The 22,694-nt window shown below is 39.5% G+C and overlaps 2 protein-coding genes and 1 long non-coding RNA gene across 5 annotated transcripts; 1 reads left to right on the top strand and 2 right to left on the bottom strand.

Annotated features, from left to right (window-relative positions):
- Nucleotides 1-193: 193 nt before the first annotated feature.
- Nucleotides 194-5,053, bottom strand: LOC109202149 (uncharacterized). Its single transcript, XR_003220020.1, has 3 exons — nucleotides 4,999-5,053; nucleotides 2,436-4,149; nucleotides 194-1,765 (listed from the first exon to the last, which is right to left on the bottom strand). It is a non-coding gene; the product is annotated as an uncharacterized LOC109202149 (long non-coding RNA).
- Nucleotides 5,054-7,108: 2,055 nt separating this feature from the next.
- On the top strand, nucleotides 7,109-13,772 carry rdh20 (retinol dehydrogenase 20). The gene is made up of 5 exons (XM_013273235.2): nucleotides 7,109-7,793; nucleotides 8,598-8,696; nucleotides 8,946-9,091; nucleotides 10,369-10,500; nucleotides 10,634-13,772. The coding sequence occupies exons 1-5, from the start codon at nucleotides 7,341-7,343 to the stop codon at nucleotides 10,752-10,754; spliced, it is 951 nt and encodes a 316-aa protein (XP_013128689.1). The 5' UTR covers nucleotides 7,109-7,340; the 3' UTR covers nucleotides 10,755-13,772.
- Nucleotides 13,469-22,674, bottom strand: stau1 (staufen double-stranded RNA binding protein 1). Of its 3 annotated transcripts, none has more exons than XM_003448404.5 (15): nucleotides 22,476-22,674; nucleotides 19,423-19,706; nucleotides 19,041-19,162; nucleotides 18,801-18,957; nucleotides 18,538-18,694; nucleotides 18,246-18,417; nucleotides 18,040-18,135; nucleotides 17,681-17,893; nucleotides 17,451-17,594; nucleotides 17,178-17,324; nucleotides 17,006-17,081; nucleotides 16,605-16,924; nucleotides 16,370-16,492; nucleotides 15,771-15,850; nucleotides 13,469-14,261 (listed from the first exon to the last, which is right to left on the bottom strand). In XM_003448404.5, exons 2-15 carry the CDS (start codon nucleotides 19,604-19,606, stop codon nucleotides 14,174-14,176), a joined length of 2,079 nt encoding a protein of 692 aa, XP_003448452.1. In that variant the 5' UTR covers nucleotides 19,607-19,706; nucleotides 22,476-22,674; the 3' UTR covers nucleotides 13,469-14,173. The 3 variants fall into 3 exon arrangements, with proteins under 3 accessions (XP_003448452.1, XP_013128730.1, XP_019214764.1); XM_013273276.3 differs by having other exon boundaries at nucleotides 18,538-18,691; XM_019359219.2 differs by having other exon boundaries at nucleotides 19,423-19,702.
- Nucleotides 22,675-22,694: the final 20 nt, after the last annotated feature.

Here is a 22,694-nt window from a genome sequence, read left to right as displayed (position 1 = left end):
ACGCTGCAGTAGACTGCTAGGGTCTTCCCATGATGCACTGAGTGCTTCTTCTTCGCTCACCTCTTTTACTGTGTGTTTATAGCCCCCCCCCCAACGGCTGCCCCTCCCTGAGCCTGCTGGAGGTTTCTTCCTGTTAAAAGGGAGTTTTTCCTTCCCAATGTCGCCAAGTGCTTGCTCAAAGGGGGTCGTTTGATTGTTGGGTCTTTCTTTGTATTATTGTAGGGTCTTTACTTTACAATATAAAGAGCCTTGAGGCAACTATTGTTGTAATTTGGTGCTATGTAAATAAAACTGAATTGGAATCTAAGTGATCATTGGATGTACAGAATCCAGGCCATCAGAAGGAAGCAGGACAAGGTTAGATGAAGAGGAAGCTGTTGACTGTTGAGCTGGAGCAAGCTTCCAGCCTCCCCACATGTCTCCACACTCCCCTGCATCTAGGGTTTCCCACTGCCTGCCACTGGAGAGACTGTCTTCTGCAGGGGGGGAAGGGAGAAATTATTTAGTGGTCACAGGTCTTTGCCTTAAACTCAAGTGATAAGCAATGTTGCCATCTAGTGGTCACTGTTAACCAATTAGGCTGAAACGATAAGTTTCAGATCAGAAATCTGAGATGAAAAACAAAACAAACGAACAAAAATCCCTGGAAATGTGACTCAGACTGTTTCATTACAGTATAGCTGCACTTAAGCTACCCCTGAACCTCTCAAAATGCAGATGTATTGTCTTGTCTTTATGTTATTAGGGCCAATCCTAAATAAGACATGAAAACATTTACCGAGTTCTTAAATCATAATTTTAGTTAATGTATTTTAATTACTTTTTAAAATTACTTTTAGCATTAGTAAACTGCCCCCTCATTCCCCACAGCAGATTAATCTCCTTATTTGTTTTTACACCAGATGCAACCCTCCCATTTATCCAGCTTTGGGACCAGCAGTGGTTGTTCAATAGCAACAAATGGACCAAATAAAAATAGATATGGACTAGTGCAGTGTGACTCAAATAGAAATGAGATCAGGAGTATTTAAGATAACTCTGCAGTGAAGAGTGGCAGAAAGGCCACATTGGTGTAGTGAACTTAAATTTTTCTCCTTCACATCAAAATGATTGGTTTCTGAGCTACATCAATCAGACTGTAGCCACGACCAGAAGAACACTGGGTTTCATTCATCAATTTGACCCTACACCGGATCTTAGTTTAGAGATTAACTATCATGCTGTATTCAGTCAAATTTGAAACTAGACATGAGCTTACTCATCATGGACGTGTCATACCTGAAGCACGCAATAGGGTCATTTTACCAAAGATCTCTATGAAATCTAATTTAGCTTTTGCATCCAGATGAAATGCAGGTTTAGGGCACATCAATAATAGCTTTATCTGGAACCTGTAAGTCCATCTCTTATATACAGTCTATGGGTCACGAAACACTCAATAATCAAGTGAGATAGGTAAGGTATTCAAGCATACCTTACCTATCTCACTTGATTATTGATATTTCCTGAACAACTCAAATCTAAATTCAGTGTTGCTGACTGTCAAGCACATCCTGGTGAAACAAAGCAGACAATTAGCTTTGATGTTTCCATGCAAAATACTTAAACTGTCTTCAGCCTATCCGTGTTGTTTTCCTCTTCGTCTCCAGCAAAGTGTTTCATCCAGCAGCGCCAGCAGGTGGCCGGCACACGACACACACACGGTGCCCCTCCCTCAAGTACTGCATCCACCTGGTATGTGGGCCCTTACTCTGCTGGCAGCCTTCTGTTAGAAAGGTCAACCGAAAGTGGACACAACGCCTATTTTATACAAACAGACACAGACATGCACACAGGTCCGCACATGTGCACGCAGTTAACAAAAAAATATACAGTGAAAAAGCTAAAGAGTATAATTTCACATTTTTCTAGGCTGTCTCAAAGTGTTAACCTATCACATTGCTGCAGTGAGGGACACCTCTCTCTTGCCAGCGTTGCCATAGTCACGCAGGGTAATAACTGCTGGAACTACAGCAAAAGCATTTATGATAAGAACATTAGTAGCACCATATGTTCAAATACGCTTTTAACCCTTTTATATTGTGCTAGGAAATTTTACATGAGTGGACCTGCCGTGTCATTTTCAAAGGACTTTAAAAAATTAAGTAATTTCTGTTTGATTGCTTTGACTTGTACACGGCATTGTCTGTAATTTATACTACATACAGTATACTGAAACTAGGCTATAATACAAATCCTGCACTATGTAGTAGCTTCTTCCCACTTTTCCTTTCCAATATGATGATAACCAAAAATATTTCTCATATGAGTGCTTTAATGCTAGTGTAGCATATACAATCATTATAAAATGCCTACTGTCTGTAATTTGCAAGACTTTTAGTAATACATATGAAATGACAATACACATAATAATAAACTTATAGATCATACCTTACCTTTGATGTTCATGTTCCACATCAAATGCATATGTTTTTATTCAAAATACGTACATGCTGCGGAGAACAAGAAGAAAACATTATTTGTAAAGCACTTTAAAACGTTACAAAGTGCTACATGTTCAAGCATGAAGTCAAACATATGGTCATACATTCATTCCAACATGCACACTTTGATTTTTAAAGTATGGCCAAAAATAATGGGAGTGAGATCAAGGAAGAACTATCCTATAAAAGTGAACTTTCAGCAAGTTTTCCAGCCAAACTTGTAGTGTGAGGAAACCCAAGTTTATGTGTTACAACCTCAAATGTGTGGTCACTTCTGGATGTAAGATGAGAGACAGTAAGAGTCAGAAGGCCCTGATCAACTAATCATATGTTTGCCAAAGCAAGCCATCAAAGATTTCCTAAAAACAGATAGCTTGTTATGGTCTTGGCAGTATCAGCCCCCCTATCCATCTGTCAGGATCCCCTCGTTCTGTCTTTTCCCTCCATACTTCTCTTTCCTCTCAGGTGGGTAAGTCCCGCTGTTCCTCTGGGACTGCTCTAGGCGGTCCCCTCAGTCAAACGCCAACTGAGCTTCATGAAGCACACCTAACCATTTCCTCATCAAGCTTGCTGTGTATTTAACGATCCATTCTTCCACCGATTCCTTTCTAGGCTGTACAGCTACTCAGTGGAAACACAAGGATCTAGTTAGACAAGATTTTTTTTATGCTATGTGTTCTTGCTTACCTTTTTGACTCACCTCTTCACCTAGTTTTCCTCTCAGTGTTGTTTCCTTATATCGCACTCACTTCCCCGTGTCTCAGTAGGTGGGTTGGAAAAATTATCTTGTCAAAATATCTCTGCTCAGTACAATTAAAATTATGTCTGCAATAAAGCTTCTAAACCTGTCAACTGTCTCTGAGTCTGTGACCGAATTTGCTAATTTGGGGATTTATGACACAACTTCTCAAATTTTGCCTGTTGTGAGATTATTAGATATGAATCAAAAGGAGGCCTCACAGTTACAGATGCTCCTTTTTTCTTAAAAAGTAAATTAAAAAATGTATGACCCGCCCACTTGTACTGAAGTAGGTTTTTACAGTGTCCTTGCTTGGAACAGCACTCTGCACAGAAAGTGCCCTTCTCAAAATTGGGACAGGGATTGCATAAACTGAGTGGCTCCTACAGGATTGTCCTGCTCCTGCTGCAGATTGTGACCGCTGCAGAGCTCAGCACAGTCTGACCACTCTGTCTACTCACTCGGCACACGGGACACTGCTGAGGTAAAGAGTATATTGCTGAAAGCGGCAGAGGAAAGACCAAAACGAGTGTATTTAGAGAATCGTGCATCTGCGGGTCAAGTTGCCATTCGAGTGTCATAAAATCCAAACATTTTAAATGAAACAGGCACATAAAGGTGATTGTTGGATACACAGTACTATGGACTGCACACCATAATGTACTGGAGTCCGACACTTCATCGCCTTCTATTATGGCTTCGTAATAACGTAAAACATTCACAAACCCTAAAGTTTAGACATTAGTCTCATAAATACTGAGAAAATAATATTCCTCTCTTGAAAAATACCTTCCTGGAGATGCAGTCTGAAAGTCCTGGCAACAGTCTGCAGTGGTCACAGTAGTATAATCTGTCAGATCTCCATCCTGTACTAATTCATGATGGATCCTGGCCGATGCATCACAGACCCCCATCAGGACAACCCACCTGGCATACGAGAAATAAATACACTTGAGAAAAATCAGTGACACACAGTGGTTTATGGGAAATGACATCACAACTCCACCCAACACAGCAACAAATTAAAAAAAGTTTAATGTACTATGCAATACTTTGAATGACTTTGAAAAAAGGCCAGTCTCTGTTATTCACTCGGGTAGCGTAAAGTAGGACTATTGTCCTGTCAGACTTCTTATCGTTAAACTCAGATTTCCAATTTGCTGCTACAGCGAGAGAAGAAGGAAGGGGTAATGTGTGGACATGAAATATTGGTTATAATCACAACCCCACAACTTTAAGACTTGCCCTGCACTGAAACAGGAAACGTAATGAAAAACAAAGACATGACAGCGTGGCTCATTTTTCTTGTTTTCTTGACTCTAACTTCCTCTATATGTATCCATAAAACTCCAGAGCTCTCAGAGGTATGACCTCATTTATTTGCTGCTCGAGTAAACAGAGAGACAGCTCTCGCAGAGTACAGCACCAGGCCAAATAGGTATTATTATCGTTGCAATGCGTGTCATAAAAAACACACATTACAGAACTAAAAGATTTTCAGAATAATATGTTTTATTTTCTGAGCTGTCTAAGCTGTAAGGATTCAGTTACAATTTCTCCAGTTAGTTTATGATTTTATTCACACAGTGCTGTGGAAAAAGTCTTAGCTCCCTTCTTGATTTTTTCACTTTTTTTTGGCTTAGTTATCACATTTAGATGTTTCGAATACTCAAACGAATAATAATATTAGACGACGATAACATGAGTGAAAACAAAATGCAGTTTTAAAATGATTATTTTATTTGTTAAAGGGGGAAAAAAGCTATTCAAACCTACCTGGCTCTGTGTGGAAAACTATTTGCTCCCTAAACCTATTAAATGGTCGTGCCACCCTTAGCAGCACTGCAGTCAAGTCTTTCCGATAGCTGGCAATGAGTCTTTTACATCACTGTGAGGGAATTTTGGTCCGCTCTTCTTTGCAGAATTGTTTTAATTCTTCCATATTGGAGTTTTTTTAGCATAAAAAATTAATTTAAAATTAGACTAATGTGCTCTTGGAGCTCATTTTTTGTAGGTCGGCCACAATCCAGGTAGGCTTGGATATCTTTTTTCTCGTAAAAAATTATATCATCATTTAAAAACAGCATTTTGTATTTATTCCGGTTACCCTTGTCTAATGTTAAATCTGTTTGTTGTGAAACATCTAAGTGTGATAAATATGCAAAAAACTAAGAAATCACAAAGGAGGAAAGTACTTTTTCACTGCACCGTTTGCTCGGATCATTTTAATAAATTATATTCATTTTTTATATTAATCTACGTATTAGGATAGTAATTATGAAATAAACAATATCTCAATGTTGCCAACCTGTAAAAACCCGACTGGTCATCATTTCCGGTTTTGAAATGTGCTCTGTAAATATACTGACTTGACTCAACCTGTCTAACGTCAGCATGGAGAAACCCATGAAACAGGTTTTGCTTGTTATTATCATTCATCGTGTCCATGCCAACCAGTTATTCCTTCATTATATTTGTCTCCATTTCACAACAGGGAACAAAATCTGCTTTACTCAGTTTGTGCTAAAATATATTATATTCAAAGGTTTATTTGCAGTTCACAAAATATTAAAACAGCCCAGTTTTAAATGGCTCACAACAGTAAGGGTGCTGAACACTGTTAGAAAATGTATCGTTATCCATGCATCTCCACCAGAGGAAGCAAGCAATGATACACTGGATTGCTAAACCAGCACACTTGACAGAATTTAACATGTTAAATGCTTGTTAGAGACAAACTAATACCAGCTTAAAAAGCAGATATGCTGTTTAAAAAATGTGTCTTTAGAATTTGATGTAGAAACACATGCACATGGATTTTATCTTACCTTAATTTTGTTTCATAATTTACCCCCCACCACCTCTTTAATTCACATTTCAATATGAGAGCAAATTATACATAGATTCAAACTGGGGTCATCCATCACACCTAAAGCATTGCTGTGGAATATGCATTGCCTCATGGTAAGTAAATGTTCTTTGTAAATCCTATAAAAATACATATATTAACATTACCTATAAAAAAAAATTACAAGAAATGGGTTAAAACTGCGATTGGTTGATAAAAGTGGCTCACATGCCAATGCTGAAAGTAAACAAGGCTTGCACTGTTCACCTAGAAAACAAGAACGTGATACACAGCAAGCAGGCTTCATGGGATATAAGTAAGAGTGCAGAGATTTATAGTTCATAGACATAATCTCCTTATGTTCTCATTTAATATGATTCTTGCTGCTCTACTGAGCAGCTGTAGAGCTGGGACCAAATCTTATCACTGAATCGTATCCCTTCACTGAACCAAATTAAGATCTATCTTGCGAGGTAACTGTAACTAACCCTCAGAGCCACTGCTGTCCTTTTGTCTAAGATCTGTGGGAGTTTACAGGGTTTAGAATATGTTCCTGGACTTTCAGTAAGCTCTTCTTTCTTGTTTGGCTAAATCTGTATTATTTCAAAAATGCTAAATACACTGCACTAATCTTTCTGGTTGCTTGACTCGGGTACAGCTGGAACTGAAAAGTTCATTAACCGAGCTTCTTGTTTCCCCATCACAAATAGATATTAGGATACAATTTAATTACTGATCACTTTGCCTGAAAGCTTTATTAATGGAGCTCTGAATTAATGTGAACTAATGATGAAAAATCACCTGTCCCTATTATCCATTTAACAATTTGTCTCCATCATTTAAAGCAGTGCCTCACCACCTCCCACTTTCAGCCACTCTTCCTGTATGCATACATAAAAAACAAGATATTTTACATAGAGTATTCAAAGTATTTACTGATGTGCATCTGTTAGTATTTGTCAGCTGTGAACTTTAAATGGTTAAACCTGAAATCGCTGCAAAGCTGTTGGTCCACATTTTTCATCTATAATAATTCATACATTTACAGCTTAGGAGCTCAAGTTATTTCCTCTAATCCGGGAGGAGAGTATTTAAATCAGCCACAGTTGAAGACTGAGGGTCACAGGAGGAGGAAAGCACCACCTTGGTTGTAGGACAGGTAGGAAAACACGCCTTTTCAGGGAACAGGGCTAAAGTCTGAGCCTCTGTAGGGTGAAAAAAACAAAGAAACAAACAAACAAAAAAAAAGCGGGTAAAAGACGAGGGGAAAATGATCTTTCTAATGGACCTCCAGATGATGCTGCTGGATGTCATTTACTTCATCCTGAGAAATTCTTTGCAGGTTATCTTGCGTCCACGCACCAAGCCCATTGATGGCGAGCTGGTGCTCATAACTGGATCAGGCGGTGGCCTGGGCCGTCTCTTTGCTCAGGAATTCACCAAGCATGGGGCAGAAGTGGTGCTGTGGGACATTGATAGCAATTCCAATGAGCAGACAGCCAAGCTGGTGCGTGAGATGGGGGGAAAGGCGTACACCTACACAGTGGACGTAACCAGCCGGGAGGATGTGTACCGCAACGCAGAGCTTATGAGAAAGGACCTCGGCAGGGACGTTACAATACTAGTGAACAATGCTGGAGTGGTGGCTGGGAAGCGCATCCTAGACTGTCCTGATGAGCTGATTGAGAGGACTATGAAAGTCAACTGTCATGCTCTGTTCTGGGTAAGAACTTTATGATCAAAATCAAATGTATAGAAGACATTTCCCCAGTCACATCTGAAGCAGTCCAGATTTACTTAATCTTTCCAACTTTCTTGTTAGCTGGATATACTTGTAGATGCCAGTGTATCACAACATTTTGGATGTTAAGCTTTGGGGCTTACCATAGCTAGTTTCTTTTTTATTTCTAACTTGATTATCCAGAGCAATACTGTGGTTTTTATGAGTATGGTCAAAAGAAAATGTGTTCCTGTCTAAGTATGCAACTATCATTGCAAACTACTGATCAGAAATCAATCAAGGTCACTAACCATGCATATCCAGAAGATAAATGCTGAAAGTTAATCAGCTGTGAAAATGCCAAAAGCTGGAACAAAAGGCAGAACGGTTTAGCAGCACATCACACAAAACATACATTACACAATCAAATCATAGCACATCTTTGGCCAGTAACTTTTACCGACTAAGATTCAGAGAGCTGGAATTCTTTCTTTTGGATTTCATACTTGATAATCTTTTAACAGTCGGCTGTACACAGAGCATGTTATTGTGCAAAAGCTGAGGGACACTTGAAATGTAAAATTGCTTTGCGTCAAGAGCATTATCCCATTCACCCTATGGACTAGCAACTTTGACGTCAATCCTCTTAATAAGGAGGTGCTTGTGCAACGTAAGCTACACACAATAACCTACACATTGAACAGTATTTAAGTCACATTTAACAACACTGCACAGTTTGTTGCCTCATTCCATTTTGCTGCTATGACAATGCATGTTTGTCTGGTTGTTCCTATGTGTGGGCCTCAGACAGTGAAGGCTTTCCTCCCCCAAATGAAGGCCCAGAATCACGGACACATCGTGACCATTGCCAGCGTCCTCGGTCTCTTCAGCACAGCTTGTGTGGAGGTGAGCCAATGCAGGAGAGAAACACCACTACAATAAGTTTATATGAGAATATGACTAATAAGAATATGGCAGCTTTATTATTGTGTTGCACACTGTTCTCTCACAAAGTCCCAAAATCAAGTAACACATTAAAATGCATATAACGGCACTGGCAGTCAAAGCAGGGCTGGCAAATCACAAATAATGAATATTCAGCATCTTTAAAAGCAGCGTGAATAAGCTCTGATGGATAGATTTTCTTTGTGGTAGGATTACTGTGCCAGCAAGTTTGCTGCAGTGGACTTCCATGAGTCTCTGGCTCACGAGCTGCTGGCTGAGGAGGTAGAAGGAGTGAAGACTACCCTTGTGTGTCCCTACATCGTGGACACGGGCATGTTTGAAGGCTGCAAGATAAGGTACGCCAAGATAATAATCACATACAGTTAAGGTCCAAAAACTGTGGCGAGTGAAACAATTTTCATAAATTTGGCTCTCTTTCCTGCCACAATAGATACATCATGAAACAATGGCGACGTGACAAGAGTGCAGACTCAACCCTTAATCAAGGCATTTAACTAAAAACATTGCATTAACTGTTGAGGAATTACTGCCATTTTTATCCAGAGTCCCCTATTTTCTGTTAATTGGAAATATCACTGAAGACCTCTTTAACGAACAAGTCTATTTTTCTGTAATTATTTATTTCTTTTCCTTTTTTCCCATTAATTAGATGGTAAAAGGTCTAGCGCTGACTCTCAAGGTAGTATTTTGAATCTAGAAGCTATTGCTGTAGTAAAAGAGGTCTCTACAGAAATAAAAACAAAACAAAAATCCATCACGGGCCAACTCGACAGTTTGGTACACTCAGGAACATTAAAATACGATAAAACACACACAGGTTTATTTTTTAGGTTTATCTCTATCCATCTATGTAGAAGACTACAAAAAAGCGAAAATATAGAGTTCCCTAGAAAGTATGAACAATTCATCACCCTCAACAAGAGCTAAATTTGGATCTAATTATTAGTTACTGGTAATCTCTGGCTCTCTTCCAAAGCATATCTGTGTACTGTCTTCATCCACTCACCCTCAACCGGCAGACCTCCCTGATCCTGGTTCTGCTGGAGGTTTCCTTCCTGTTAAAAGGGAGTTTTTCCTTCCCATTGTTGCCAAAGCACTTGCTCATAGGAGGTCACATGATTGTTGGGGTTTTCCCTGTTTTCTTTGCATTACTGTAAGCTCTTTACCTTAGATTATAAAGGTAAAGGGTGTTGTGATTTGGTGCTATATAAATAAAACTGAACTCATTTGAACTGAAAATTGAATTGAACTGACAATTTAATTGGTAATTAAAAATTAAAGGTCTGTATTTCAGTTGTAGCTTGCCATGTGAAAAATTATGAAAACTGTGTCACTGACAGTCCTAACATGTTTACTCCTAACTCTAAAATTTTTTTGGAATGTCATAGTTTAGACACAAACAAGGAGAGTTTAGTCTGTAGACCTGAATATACCTCACTCACATACACATACAGACTGATTATTCTTTGAGGGTCCATCATAGAAGGCTACATCCAATTTTGCTCTTAAAAGGACAAAAAAATGTCCTCAAATACTCAATGACACAACCTATGTATGAGTCTATTGCTAATGTTTCATGTTGCTTGATATTTTAAATGTTCCTTGATGTTAGAGAGGAAGTGGAACTGCTACTACCCCCTCTGGAGCCCCAGTATTGTGTTGAGCAGGCTATGAACGCTATTCTGGTAAACCAGCCATTAGTGTGTATCCCTCGCCTCACGTACCTGCCTGTTCTTTTCAGGGCGTAAGTCTCACAACAACCTTCACATTTTCCAGATACTAAATAAAGATCAATGCTTTTCGAAAATGTCCTTTTCTATTCATTTTCAACAGCTGATTACAGCATTTAAGCTCCTACTGTCTTTGTTCTTTTTCAGGTTGTTGCCATGGGAATCTAACGTGACTGCTTATCGCTTCATGGGTTCTGACAAGTGCATGTACCCCTTTATTGAAACCACGAAAAAACAAGTGACAAATGGCTCTGTTGCAGTCGCCTAGTCATACATTTTTACACAAAGAAACAACTTTAGGAGTACAAATGTTAACAATACCTTCAAAGGTATTTCAAAGGGTCCACAATACATCAGACAGGAGAGAAAAAAAAGAAAGAAAGAAAATGTGGGTTTTGTGAACAATAGGCCAAATTGTCCATCTGCAGCCATGAGTCAGTCAAATGGAAATAATAAAACAGACTTTACATTTTCAGGCTGATCATTTGGAAGTCTGTACTGGATGACAACTCAGCCAAGTAGTCAGCCTCCAAGAAGATTTCAATAATGCTCATATGAAATGTAAAGTGCACTTGAAATGTTTTCACCATAAATCTGTGAAATGCCCAAACAGTGATTAAATCCTACACTGATCCAAATGGGAAAGCTTCTTTAATAGCTGTTATGCAATCCTCTATACTGTGTTATATTCACATTTAATAAAATGACCTAAAACAACACCTACAAATGCTGTTAGAACACAGCAAGCAACACGTCTGGTGCATTGTTTTCCTGTAAAGATCATAAACTGTAAGCAAGCAAAAGTAAGTAACACTGCAAAAGGGCAATTTTATTCATCTTTCTCTATGTAGACCAAGAATAATAACCTTAATAATAATGTGTCTAGTATTTATGATGTATGACTTACATATGTAAGAACTGTCCCTTCTAGAAAAAAGATGCTTAGCTCCACTGACTGACTGCTAATATGGACTTTTGAGTGGAAAATTCTGGACAAACTGCACTTGCAGATCATGCATGTAGGAGTGCACATGTAGTTTACAGAGCAGAAGAAGGCTAAAAAGTATTGCTAATCTCACAAGACAGCAGTGATGCAGTGCAACACAGTCACTGGACAAACATTCTCTAATTTTATGCAAGTGAACGGGTATGAGTAACGATGAAATATTTCCTGCAGCACAATGTGGTGTTGTAAATGTCTCCAGTCATAACTCCCAGAATGAGCTCTTGTTTGTGCACTCAAGTAAGAACAACTGAAAAGTTTTGGATGAGAAGATTCAGATTATGCACAATTTGTTTTTATGAAGCAAATATTTGGTTATAACGCAACAAACGATTAATAGGACTGTTAAAGTAAATACTGTAAAACTGACGTATTATGACCCTGAATTCAATTAGCAGAATCAATATTTAGACAGATATAGATTTACTGTAATGATACCTTCAACCTCTGAATGAGACAATAAAGGTGCAATAAAAGCAATTTTAACTATTTTCTATAAAAATGTTAGCAAGCTACCTTGAATGTTTATGAAAGAGGGGGTGAAACTTTAATTACAGAATAGGTTCTCAAAACCACTACCTGAATGATATACATGCTGTTAGTACTGGGTTGGTACCCTGTTTGTCTTAAGAACCACCTTCATTTTTTATGGCACAAATTAAATTCAACAAGGTGCTGGAAACATTCCTCATAGATTTTGGTCCATATTTGCATGTTAGCGTCACACAGTTGGTGCAGATTTGTCAGCTGCACGTCCATGATGCCAATCTCCAGATCCACCAAATCCCAAAAGTTAAACAATGCTCAAGGGCCCAAAGTGTGCCAAGAAGAATTCCCCACAGCTTTACAACAGCAACATACTGAACTGTTAATACATGACAGGGTTGATCCACGCGTTCATGTCGTTTACTTCAAATTCTCACCCCACCATGTGAATACTGCAGCAGAAATCGAGGCTCATCAGACCTGGCAATGTTTTTCCACTTTTCTATTGTCCAATATTTGTGAGCCCATGTTTATTGTAACCTCAGTTTCCCGTTCATAGTGTAGTCTTCTGCTGTCGTAGCCCATCTGCTTCAGCGCTCCATGTGCTGTGTATTCAGAGGTGTCTTTGACGCATGCAGAACGATCCAGCGTTTTCAGTGGAGCAAATGTTTCATCAGTCAAGTGGCTTCTTCAGTCTCAGCAGAGTACAGATTCCCGAGAACTTATTTGCACAAGCTTAGTTTCTTGATTTGCATATTAACAATCATGAAACTAAGCCCATGGCTCATTGTTATGCAATGGTGCTAGTTTTGGTCATTATGCAAATGTACTGTTTATAAGGTTTGGGAAACCTGCAGTCAGCTGGGACTCAAGATGTCATTTGGATGAGTGATTAAACGCTCCTCTGACTGAAAACGCTCTATTGTCATGAACAGAATCAACTTTCAGGCAATATGTTCAGACATGATTGTCTGCATGTGGTTATTTGAGTTACTGATGCTGGCCTATCAGCTCCAAGAAGTCTGGCCATTTTCACCTGACCTCTGGTATCAAAAAGGCTTTTTCACCCAGAAAACTGCCCCTTACTGGATATTTTCTCTTTTTCAGTAAACAACTTGCTATGAAATAGTTATTTGCTGCAGATTCTGTTGACAGTATCATGAACAGTTGAATATTGAGTCAATTTTGTGTTCTACCTAAATAAACTGTCCAATCAGGGCATATTAGACAATATATACCCCCTTGATACAAGTTTATGAAATGTTCACTCCGTGTGTGCTTGCTGCAGGGGCTTTATTTACATTCTTTTAAACATCAAAAAAATGAATCACCAAAATATGCAATCTGCCCAGAGATTCACAAGATTTAGCATATGTGAAGGATATTAAAGAGTTAGTATATTTGTAACAACTCTTAAATTGGCCAACATCAGTGCAAAATCATAATTGAGCACACCTCTATACATTACAAAGAAAGAGACAAAATGGCAAATCTTAGTTTTGTGCATGTAAGCACATTTAATTACCATGGGGACCAGAAAGAGTAGGGAGTTTGACATAAGGGAGGAAAAGGGATTTTCAAGGAAACCGGTGCAACAGGGAAACATCCCTGCCACACACAGATTCGACAAGATCACAACACGCTACATTTAATCACAAATTCTTCCCAGCCCTACATGGTAATGTTGATAACACTTCACTTGTGGTTGATATAAAGCACTCTAGGAAAATCAGAGGTTCGCCAGCTGCACCCTAGACAAAGATCTAAACCATATTGAGAATATTCTTTAATGAACTACCTCTGCAGGGGGACAAAACATAAAACACTTAAAAACAAGAGTTAGCAGTTCTCACAAAGAGTAAACAAGTTCTATGCAAAATAAAGAGTTCACAGTAAATCAATTCTTCCTTTTTCTCCTCCCCTTATCAAGCACCTCTCCCCCTATTTCATTGGCTAGGATGCAGCTACTTTTTTTTCTACAAAGCAACAGAAAAATAATGTGTACAATTAAACAACATCAAGAAGGATAGTCTATTTTTCCTATTAATCTTGTTTAACTGTGAACATTTTGTAATGGTGAATATGAACAGTGATGGTTTAGAGTCTACAGAGTCCAAAGTTTCCTGTAGCCTTCTAAATCTGACTAAGAACACAGTGTCTGAGTTTTCTCTAGTGCTTTTACAACCAAACCTTATAATCTAAACAGTGCCATCCAGGGTCTGTGCCAATGTGCTTGAGTTAGCCTGTTTGATGTGCAAGTCCCCTTCAATTTCTTGTTTGCCACACCTGCAGAAAATAAAAAATTATTAAGTTAGCTAAGCTCTCACATAACACTCTTTTTTTTTGTCTGCATACACAAGTGTTTAATGAAGTGGAATATATTCACTTCATTTTTAAAAATAACATGCAAGAATTTACATGTGACAATTCTGTTGTGTTTACAGAGCCCCGCATCATTTAACATCTAACAAGATGTGGCGTTTACTTCTTTCTACACCCCTTATAAGCTCAGTAACACAATAAAAGACAGAAACCTCCTTGTGACTTGCATTTGGTGCACAACTAGCAGTTGCGGCGACCACTTTCGATCAGAGGGTAACGGCACAGGTTGCCTGATAGGAGGCAACCTGTCTCCAAAAATTTGTGGTGTGACTTTGACTGCGATCACTCTCAGAGAGATTGATTATTTGTTATTTGTCACCAAAGCCTAATTTAAAAACATTGCTAACATGAAAGATTGCTAACATGCTGCAATCAGAGTCAGTCTGCACCGACTGGACTTAACTACTTCCCAGTTGGTGTATTCTGGTTATACTCCGATATAAAAGCAAAGTTGCTGAGCGTCTATGTAAGTTTGCATTTAAAACCCCATCCAAGTAATTTCTGCATTTCTATTTCAAATTTATAATGTTAAGGCCGAATATAAACAGTTAATGTCAATTTCTATGCGTGTATAAAGGGATAGAGTTGCAAAAGATTTTCCATTTTCACCTATTTATCACAGTTAATATTGTATTATCACAGAATGATTGCATGTAATTGCCAGCTTGAACCTGTTCAACTGAAAACTGATCGCAGACTGACTTCATCCTATTTTATTACTGTAACTCACACACCAAAATTGCTTTGAAGACAGCAGCTGACTAACAAGTGGCTCAAACCTGGTCCTGGGCTTCAAACCAACCACTTCCAAGGTAACAAGCTCACAAGTTCATCACACATATTTTTTGGTTGCATCTCAGTCTCCAACCACTGTTTAGTGTCACTATTAGCATAAAAAAAGCATCAGACGTCCAGATTTTCTTCTTCTTCTTCTTTTTTTTTGAACCATCCCACACACTCTTCCTCCTTGGACAATCTAAATACACGAACCCCAAGGATTTATTTTCGTGCCATCTCAAACTTCAACCTCACATCATCGACAATGCAACTCAACTTAATCAGAGAATCAGGTGTGTTATATTGTTAGTCCAATATGTAGATATCGGCACATTTCCCTTCTCTATAACACTACACCACCAAAACCTCTTTTTACTCTCATTTTTACTTTTCAGATCTAACAGACGTTTATGCAAACTGACATCACTGTATGTGATTCATCAAATTTTGGACAGCTGCATTTGTCTGAAGGTTTTATTTAACTCTTTCCTGACTGGAAAGAGTTAAATAGCTTCAAAGCTCCAAATCTTTGTCTTTTTTGCAAGCAAAAAAGAGAAAATGAGGTTTTTAAAGACGTAACGGCAACAAAAATGTAAATGTTTTACAAGTTGAAAGGCAGTGTATCTCATAGCTTACCCAGAAACTGGTCCATTTCCTGTCCTTTCGGTTGACTGCTGGTCCAACTCTGAGAGCAACTTCAATATGTTCAGTGCAGCCTAAAAAAAAGTATGCGTTATCTGAGCTGTAACCTGAAAAGTATGAGTCTTGGAAGTCTTACCGTCTTGGAAGAAGCAACAAAAACGAGTGGGAGTGCATGAAGCAGCTGGCTTAAACAGCCCCCATTCTGGAAACAGCTGGCCTAAAGCCTTTGTAATGTGTCATCATGACATTAACAGCAATCGTGTGCCTTTTGGTCACACTTGTACAACTCCACACCAGATTTATTCTAAATCCTCTTCATGGAAAGTTGCTGGGATAAAGTTAGGAATTATTAAACGTGTTTTTCTGTTAGTAGCAAGGGCTCAGGGCTTGCACACTGAGAAAGAAAACCGTATTACCTTTGAAAGCTTCCTCTTCCACTCTCAGGCAATAAATATTTAACAACTGATTATTATACATCAACAGCTGACTATACCCCCCATCACTGAAAATGTATTTCCCTCATCACTATTGTGGCTCACTCACAAAGGGTGTCAATGAGTGTTAAATCTGTAGTATCTGAAATAAATACTCACCATATCATGACAGGATTCTACATCTTTCCCAATCCCATGACTGATGAGCGGTGGCTGGGAGGAGCAGTTAATCAGTGACACAAACTCATTCTTATTGTTTTTGGGAAAATCCTTGTATTCCACCTGCAAGCAGATGATATATTTTAAATAATTTATACTAATTTGTACCATGAAAAACAATTTACACAATTTAAACTGAATAATTAAGCTCATGAAAGTCAAACCCATTGTTTACCTGTAGGCCCTGCACAGATGCCAGATAGCCGAGCTGTTCCGAGGGCCTGGTTAGGGGGCCGTGGGGCAGTTGATTCATGTTATTTTTAGTCTTCAGGATAGTCTCTGCAGTCAGTGATGTCCCAGCGTAAAGCAGCTCGTTGGCAATCATGGCAGTGATCGTGGTCTTGCCTGGGTTGGGTATAGTTCGACTGTAGTCCTTGGCCTGGGATCCGTGGCAGGCCCCAACTGCTTGTGCCACCTCAGGCATCATGGGCAGGATCCCTGCAGGCAGCTGCTGGTGGCTCAGGTAAGGCAGGCGGAAGTCCTCCTCCTTGGAACCTTTGGAACAAAAGGCTCCAAGGTTAATGATTTTCTTCATGATTGTTAATAGTTTTCTTTTATTTTCCCATCAAGTCTTACCCAGTGTCCCCTCCTCTACAGAACCAGGTTCGTAGAAGGTCACTTTGCGCCCATCACCAGGCTTTTTCACTGGGGTCTAAATATAACAAAAAATTTTACTATATAAATGTAATATAAACATTGGCCACCTAACTTATTTATGAGACTTTCCTGAGGAAGGTCTAAGCAGTACCTTTTCATCAGTTTTGAGTGCCGGTTTTGGGGGTTGAGGCTGAGGCACTTTATACCCCAAGAGCTCCAGCATTTTCTCTGCTGCGTTCCTCTTGGCCACCTTCTTGCTGGGTCCCATTCCCTCTGCAGACTGCCCACACACAGTAACCTGGACCAGAATAAACAGATGGAAGACATGAACGAAATGAGAAATTAACAAGCGCAGACAGAGGAAAGCAGAGACAGATGTTACATAAGTGCTGCTGCCAGCATGCCTCGGCTGCAGCTGACTCACCTGCATGACAAACTCCCTGCGCCGTGGCAGCCCTCTCTCTGTCACCATGCTGTACTCCGGCTCCTTCTCCTTCTTGGCCTGCTGGATCTGAGCCAAGCGGCTGATGGGATTCATTCCCTGTCCATACTCTGGACTGGTCTGCAGCTGTTGGCACGACAGGTTAATGATTGCTTAAGGAAGCCGTTAGGTGTGTAATCACTATCCCAACTCTAGTATAAAAGTTGCACTACCTTGATGATAGATTTGGTTTTCTTTTTGATGCGGGGCTGCGTCTTTTCTACACTGGGTATATGGGGTAGCCTCTTCAACTCTCCCAGCACCGCTGCTGCTGCTAGCTTCTTTGCAATCTTTTTACTTTTTCCCTCACCCTCTCCTGTGAACTCGCCCACTGTAACACGCACTACAAAAGTCTTCATGTGTGGAGGGCCCTCTTCTTTTAAAACCTGGAAAGCAACAGTGGAAACACCTGATGTAGGGGAGCATTTATACTATTAAACTCAATAGATTATGGGCAGTAACATGCAGTGGTGTACAAATTGGTGAATGACATAAAATTCCCCTCTGAATGATAAATAAAATCCATTTAAACCTCAAAGTTAACAGGTAAGTTGCGTTTAAGTGCAATTTCAAAGACTTGACTGATTTCTGATTTGTTCAGATTCTCCTCCTCGGGCTCTCCATTCACCTGTCAAAAAAGAGGACATGTTTAAAAAAAAAAAAACAACAACAACAACAACAACAACAACAAAAACCCAGAAGCAATAAAAATCACAGAGTGTGGGCTTCTTTCCTCACCACTGGCAACTGTTGCAGTATTGGCTCCTTCTGCAGTACTTTCAAGGCCTTGGCAGCAGCATCGTGTTTGGCTAACTGCCGCGTTCGTCCTTTCCCAAAAAATTGCTGGCCTCCAATAGAAAGCTCCACATGATATAACATTGGTCCCACAGGAGGAAATGGGTAGTAGTACCTGGATGACAATTGAAGTTAAATACAACCCATTTTCCCTCATTTCCTCAAAAAAAAAGAAAAGAAAAAAAGAGAGAGACAATAAGATTTCTGCTCAGATTTCTAAATGATGCAAACTCACTGTTGCATAGAGCGCTGGTAAGGCCCTGGAGCCCGCACATTGTAGTTGAAGTTCGGTGGTCTCATCCCCGTATATGCGTCGATGGGTTTATAGAGAGGCTTTTTACCAAGTTTGATGCATAGTGCACTCAGCTCTGTAATATGCGTCATAACATCTGCTTTAAGATAAACAAAAAAACAAAAAAGAATTCACTGCTTCTATTCTACAAGGTGTTAACAACAATTAGAAAAGAGAACACAATAAAACCAGTGGGAAGAGCGTACCTTGGTGCTTTCCTGTGCTGCGGGGTGTCCTCACAGTGGGTTTAGGGAGTGTAGTCTCAGCGAGGGCTGATGCAGCAGCGGAATGCTGGGCTTTCTTGATACTGGTCCCCTCTGCCTCCCAATGCTGATCTCCCAGCGTGAGTCTCACTGAGAAAATCTAAAATTGATTCTCCATCATTAGCATAACATTGCAGCAGAACAGGACAACAGTACTAATAAAATGATGTGAGCAACTCGTACCTTTGAGTGAGCTGGCCCTTGCTCACAAAGCAGCTTATATTCAGGTTGAATCTTGTTAAAACGGGCTAACTCATTCACCAAACACATAGGGGTCTTCTCTTTAGGGTTTGCCATGTTAGATACTGTTTATGGAAAAGAAAGATCCAAAATTCTCTTTACAACTATCTACAGGAACCATCATAAAGTCCCACAATCTAATACACATACTATCTGGCAAAAGCATGCAAGGTTCTAACAAATTTTTGAACAAAAAAATCGCAATAAAAGGGGTGTGAGATGCATAATGTGGTCATAAAAACTAAACAATAAATCCCAAACTAATTATTTTAAATGCCATGACCGATAAGTACGCTTTTTAACCAAACAAAATCAGAAAACCTACCTGTGGTGCTATTGTAGGGAGTGGCCGACCCTGCGGGGAGAGCGGAGCTCCTGATGGGCTGGCTGGCGCTCTCTGACGGTAGGGTGCCTGAGGCACAAGGGATGCTGTAGCCAGGCTGTGGCTGCAGGGGGGCAGAAGCAGCGGGCATGGGGCTAGCCGGACACTGAAACTGGAGCTGAGACATCTTCGGTGCTCTAGCTAAGTTAACAGTAAGATGAGGTCAAGAATATAAATTTACAGTGGGGGAGGACTGCTGATTGAGGTGATCTGAATGTTGGGTCTACCTGGAAAAAGAGGACATAAGTTTTAAAATAATAAATAACTAGGATATAAGAAAATCTTCATTTTGACAAAATAAAGCAGCATCAAAACCTTCACAAGAGCAGAAATTCTAGAAGTCAAAGATAAAAGGTGTCAATTGCAGGACTGTCAAACAAAGACTTATACACCTGAACAATTTACTTACAAGTGCATGGGTTGGGAAAAACAAAAAAAGACAAGGGGAACCAAGAGTAGCACCTTCTAGCAGTCAATCAGCACTGCTGTACACTAAGCTTAAGTCAACCTAATATTATCAGTTACACTAAAAAAAAACTAAAAAAGTGGTCTTAAACAGGACTATGTGAATTTACTATTTATTTTTCTGCATTTTGCAATTGCCAAAAACAAAATGTTCTTTCTAGCAAATTCAATCAGTCGGGAATGCAATGAAGAAATCCTGGCTTATGTACAAAACAATTTTCCTTTTTATTCAAGATGTAGAAGGATGTGTTTTCTATTGATTCAAACTAATGTTTCAATACAGTCCACAGATCTCAAATGTAATGGTAGTGCATTCCATAGTTTGAAGCTGCAACTTTGAAAGCACAGTCTCCATTAGTTTTCAGTCTGGCAATAGGTGTCGAGCAGAAAGACTTGAATTATCTGCATGTTATATAAGGACGAAAGAGTTCACAAATGTAAGCAGGCATTCGATAATGCAAATCTCTGAAAGTGATCACCAAGATCTTAAACTTAAGTAAGAACTTAATGGGAGGCAAGTCCACTAAGACAACAAAATGTGTGTCACAATATTTTGTAGATTAAAAAAAGCAGGATCGCACAATGCTTTTCCCCATAAAGACATCATTTGACAACTTTCCCTGTACCATTAATGACAAGTTTGGAATCTCTGTATATATCAATAAAGATGTGGTCTTGGGGCCTTAAGAATAGTTTCGGTAGCTGCCCAGGTAGAGACCACCCTCACCAACTTCTGCCACACACACACAGTCATTTTGTTCTATAAGCACGCTTGAAATATGACAGAAACTGCTCAGTTCAGAAGAGCTTCAATGGTTACTTCTAGCAGGCTTTCAATGGGTAAAGACTTACTGTGTTTTTCAAAACTAAGAAATTGGTCCAATATAACGCCTACATTTCTGACATTTGATTGAGCTGCCACTAGCACAAACAACAACTTCTGTTTTTCCAGTAATAACTAAAATTTAATCAGCAGCCATGCAGTGCTTTATGGCATCATTAACGTCATGAAGGATAGATATTTTTGGAACATTGTGAGGCGGAGAAAAAGAAATGTACAATCGGATATCATCTGCATAACAATATGAAACCCATTTAACGGTGGTTTAAGAGGTGTCCAAAAGGGTGTAAATACATTTCATTGTGAGTAGCAGACATTTGACTGACTGTTAAATACATTGACTGGTAGTTAAATACAAATTTTGTGTTCATTTGAGCACTACAGACAATTTGCCAATTTAAAGAAAAGCAGGACAGAAACAGTGATATCTGTCGGGTCCCAGCACAGTTCACCCAGTTTGCCTACATTGGGGAGATAACTTTATCAATCAGCCTATAAGAACAGTGTTGTGCCAAAAACTGATTTCCAGCCTTTGCCAAAAAGTGATTGGCTGTATTTAAACTGCTAAAAATAACTTGTTGGCCTATACTATGTGAAACATATGTCAAATGTATCCCTCATGAATGATATCAAGTTATCTTGAGCCACAAACAACATTCCTATCACAAGGTAGAATCAGTTTATGGCTATTATGTATCCATTTTTAACCAGTTAAAAAGTTTCATTAAAAGCCATTTTTGTTTTGTCAAAGAGTAATCTGGCCAAGAGGACACCAGAAACTGCAAGAAATATAAAAATAGTTACTAAAAGGTATTTTAAATGGCCAAAAAGGATTGGAAACATGGGAAACAAAAACGCATGGAATCACTGGCACAAAAAGTGATAATCTGCCAAGTGACCAAGGGAACACCGTAGTGCCTATTATAGTGCCTATAATAATACAGCACAGTAATGTTTTATTAACAGCATTTTCGCTGCCTTGATCTCACAGTAAAGATGCTGCTGATAAAAACTGAAATCACTTTGTTCTCATTCAAACCACAGCTGGGAGGGTCCGTGCTGTCAAAGGGGCCCTGGGAGCCTTCACTAACTGTGATAGAGCAGAACCACCATTTACATGCAACGACTGTAACCTGCATCTCATGCTAAGCATTATTAGATACAAAAATAATACTAATAACTAATTTGTTTAAGAAAAAATGTTTACCATTAGCTCGACTTACAACACGAAAAACTGAGGCTAGGTGGTTAGCTGATACAGCCGCTTGCAAACAACCACGATTACTGTCTGGTAGGCTTTCTGGACCTGTATATTCGTCAATGATTTGACTAGCTGTGAGCAGCACAAGCTACTGGCAGCTAATTCCTAATTAAAATCAGGCCGCCGGCTGGATGTACAAGCTCTACAGAAGAAACTTGCTCGCTAACTAGCTTATTCGCTACGAATGGCAGGGGTGGACATGATAGGACAATCTTTGCAAAAACAAGCCCCGTTACTGAACGGGTGCTGAGAACAGCAAGACAACGCCCACAGCTCACTGACAACAGCACTTGAAATTTGTTTATTAAATGAATACATCAGAAAAAAGGGGAGGAAACATCTTGTTTAATTCAAATCGAGGCTGGGAGCACCCGGTGTCACCGCTAGCTAGCTAACGCCGACAAAGTCTGAGCACAAAGTAAAGCTCACCTCGTCGCTCCTTCTGTGCGGTTTTTAGTTACTCCACATGACACGCTGATTTACGGCCGTTTGCTTTTGTTAATGGCCAGTTTGGAGAATCACAGTGCGTTATTTTGATATCGAAATGCGAGCGGTGAGGAGGTGGACATTGGGAAGACAGGGCAAACACTAAAGAGAATGGTACTATCTCGCTTCACTCTGCAGGAAGTGACATCGACTAGGAGGAAG

Source organism: Oreochromis niloticus, linkage group LG5 (genome assembly GCF_001858045.2).
Source record: "Oreochromis niloticus isolate F11D_XX linkage group LG5, O_niloticus_UMD_NMBU, whole genome shotgun sequence".
Taxonomy (NCBI): Eukaryota; Metazoa; Chordata; class Actinopteri; order Cichliformes; family Cichlidae; genus Oreochromis; species Oreochromis niloticus.
Note: the sequence above shows the minus strand (reverse complement) of the source record. Positions and strands in the feature narration are given on the sequence as shown.

Coding starts and splice junctions, on each gene's coding strand:
- rdh20 (XM_013273235.2), top strand. CDS start 7,341: ATGATCTTTCTAATGGACCTCCAGATGATGCTGCTGGATGTCATTTAC. Junction 7,794..8,597: donor ACTGTCATGCTCTGTTCTGG/GTAAGAACTTTA, acceptor TGTGGGCCTCAG/ACAGTGAAGGCTTTCCTCCC. Junction 10,501..10,633: donor CTGCCTGTTCTTTTCAGGGC/GTAAGTCTCACA, acceptor GTTCTTTTTCAG/GTTGTTGCCATGGGAATCTA.
- stau1 (XM_003448404.5), bottom strand. CDS start 19,606: ATGTCTCAGCTCCAGTTTCAGTGTCCGGCTAGCCCCATGCCCGCTGCT. Junction 19,163..19,422: donor TCCCTACAATAGCACCACAG/GTAGGTTTTCTG, acceptor TTCCATAAACAG/TATCTAACATGGCAAACCCT. Junction 17,325..17,450: donor GCAGGGAGTTTGTCATGCAG/GTGAGTCAGCTG, acceptor ATTCTGGTCCAG/GTTACTGTGTGTGGGCAGTC.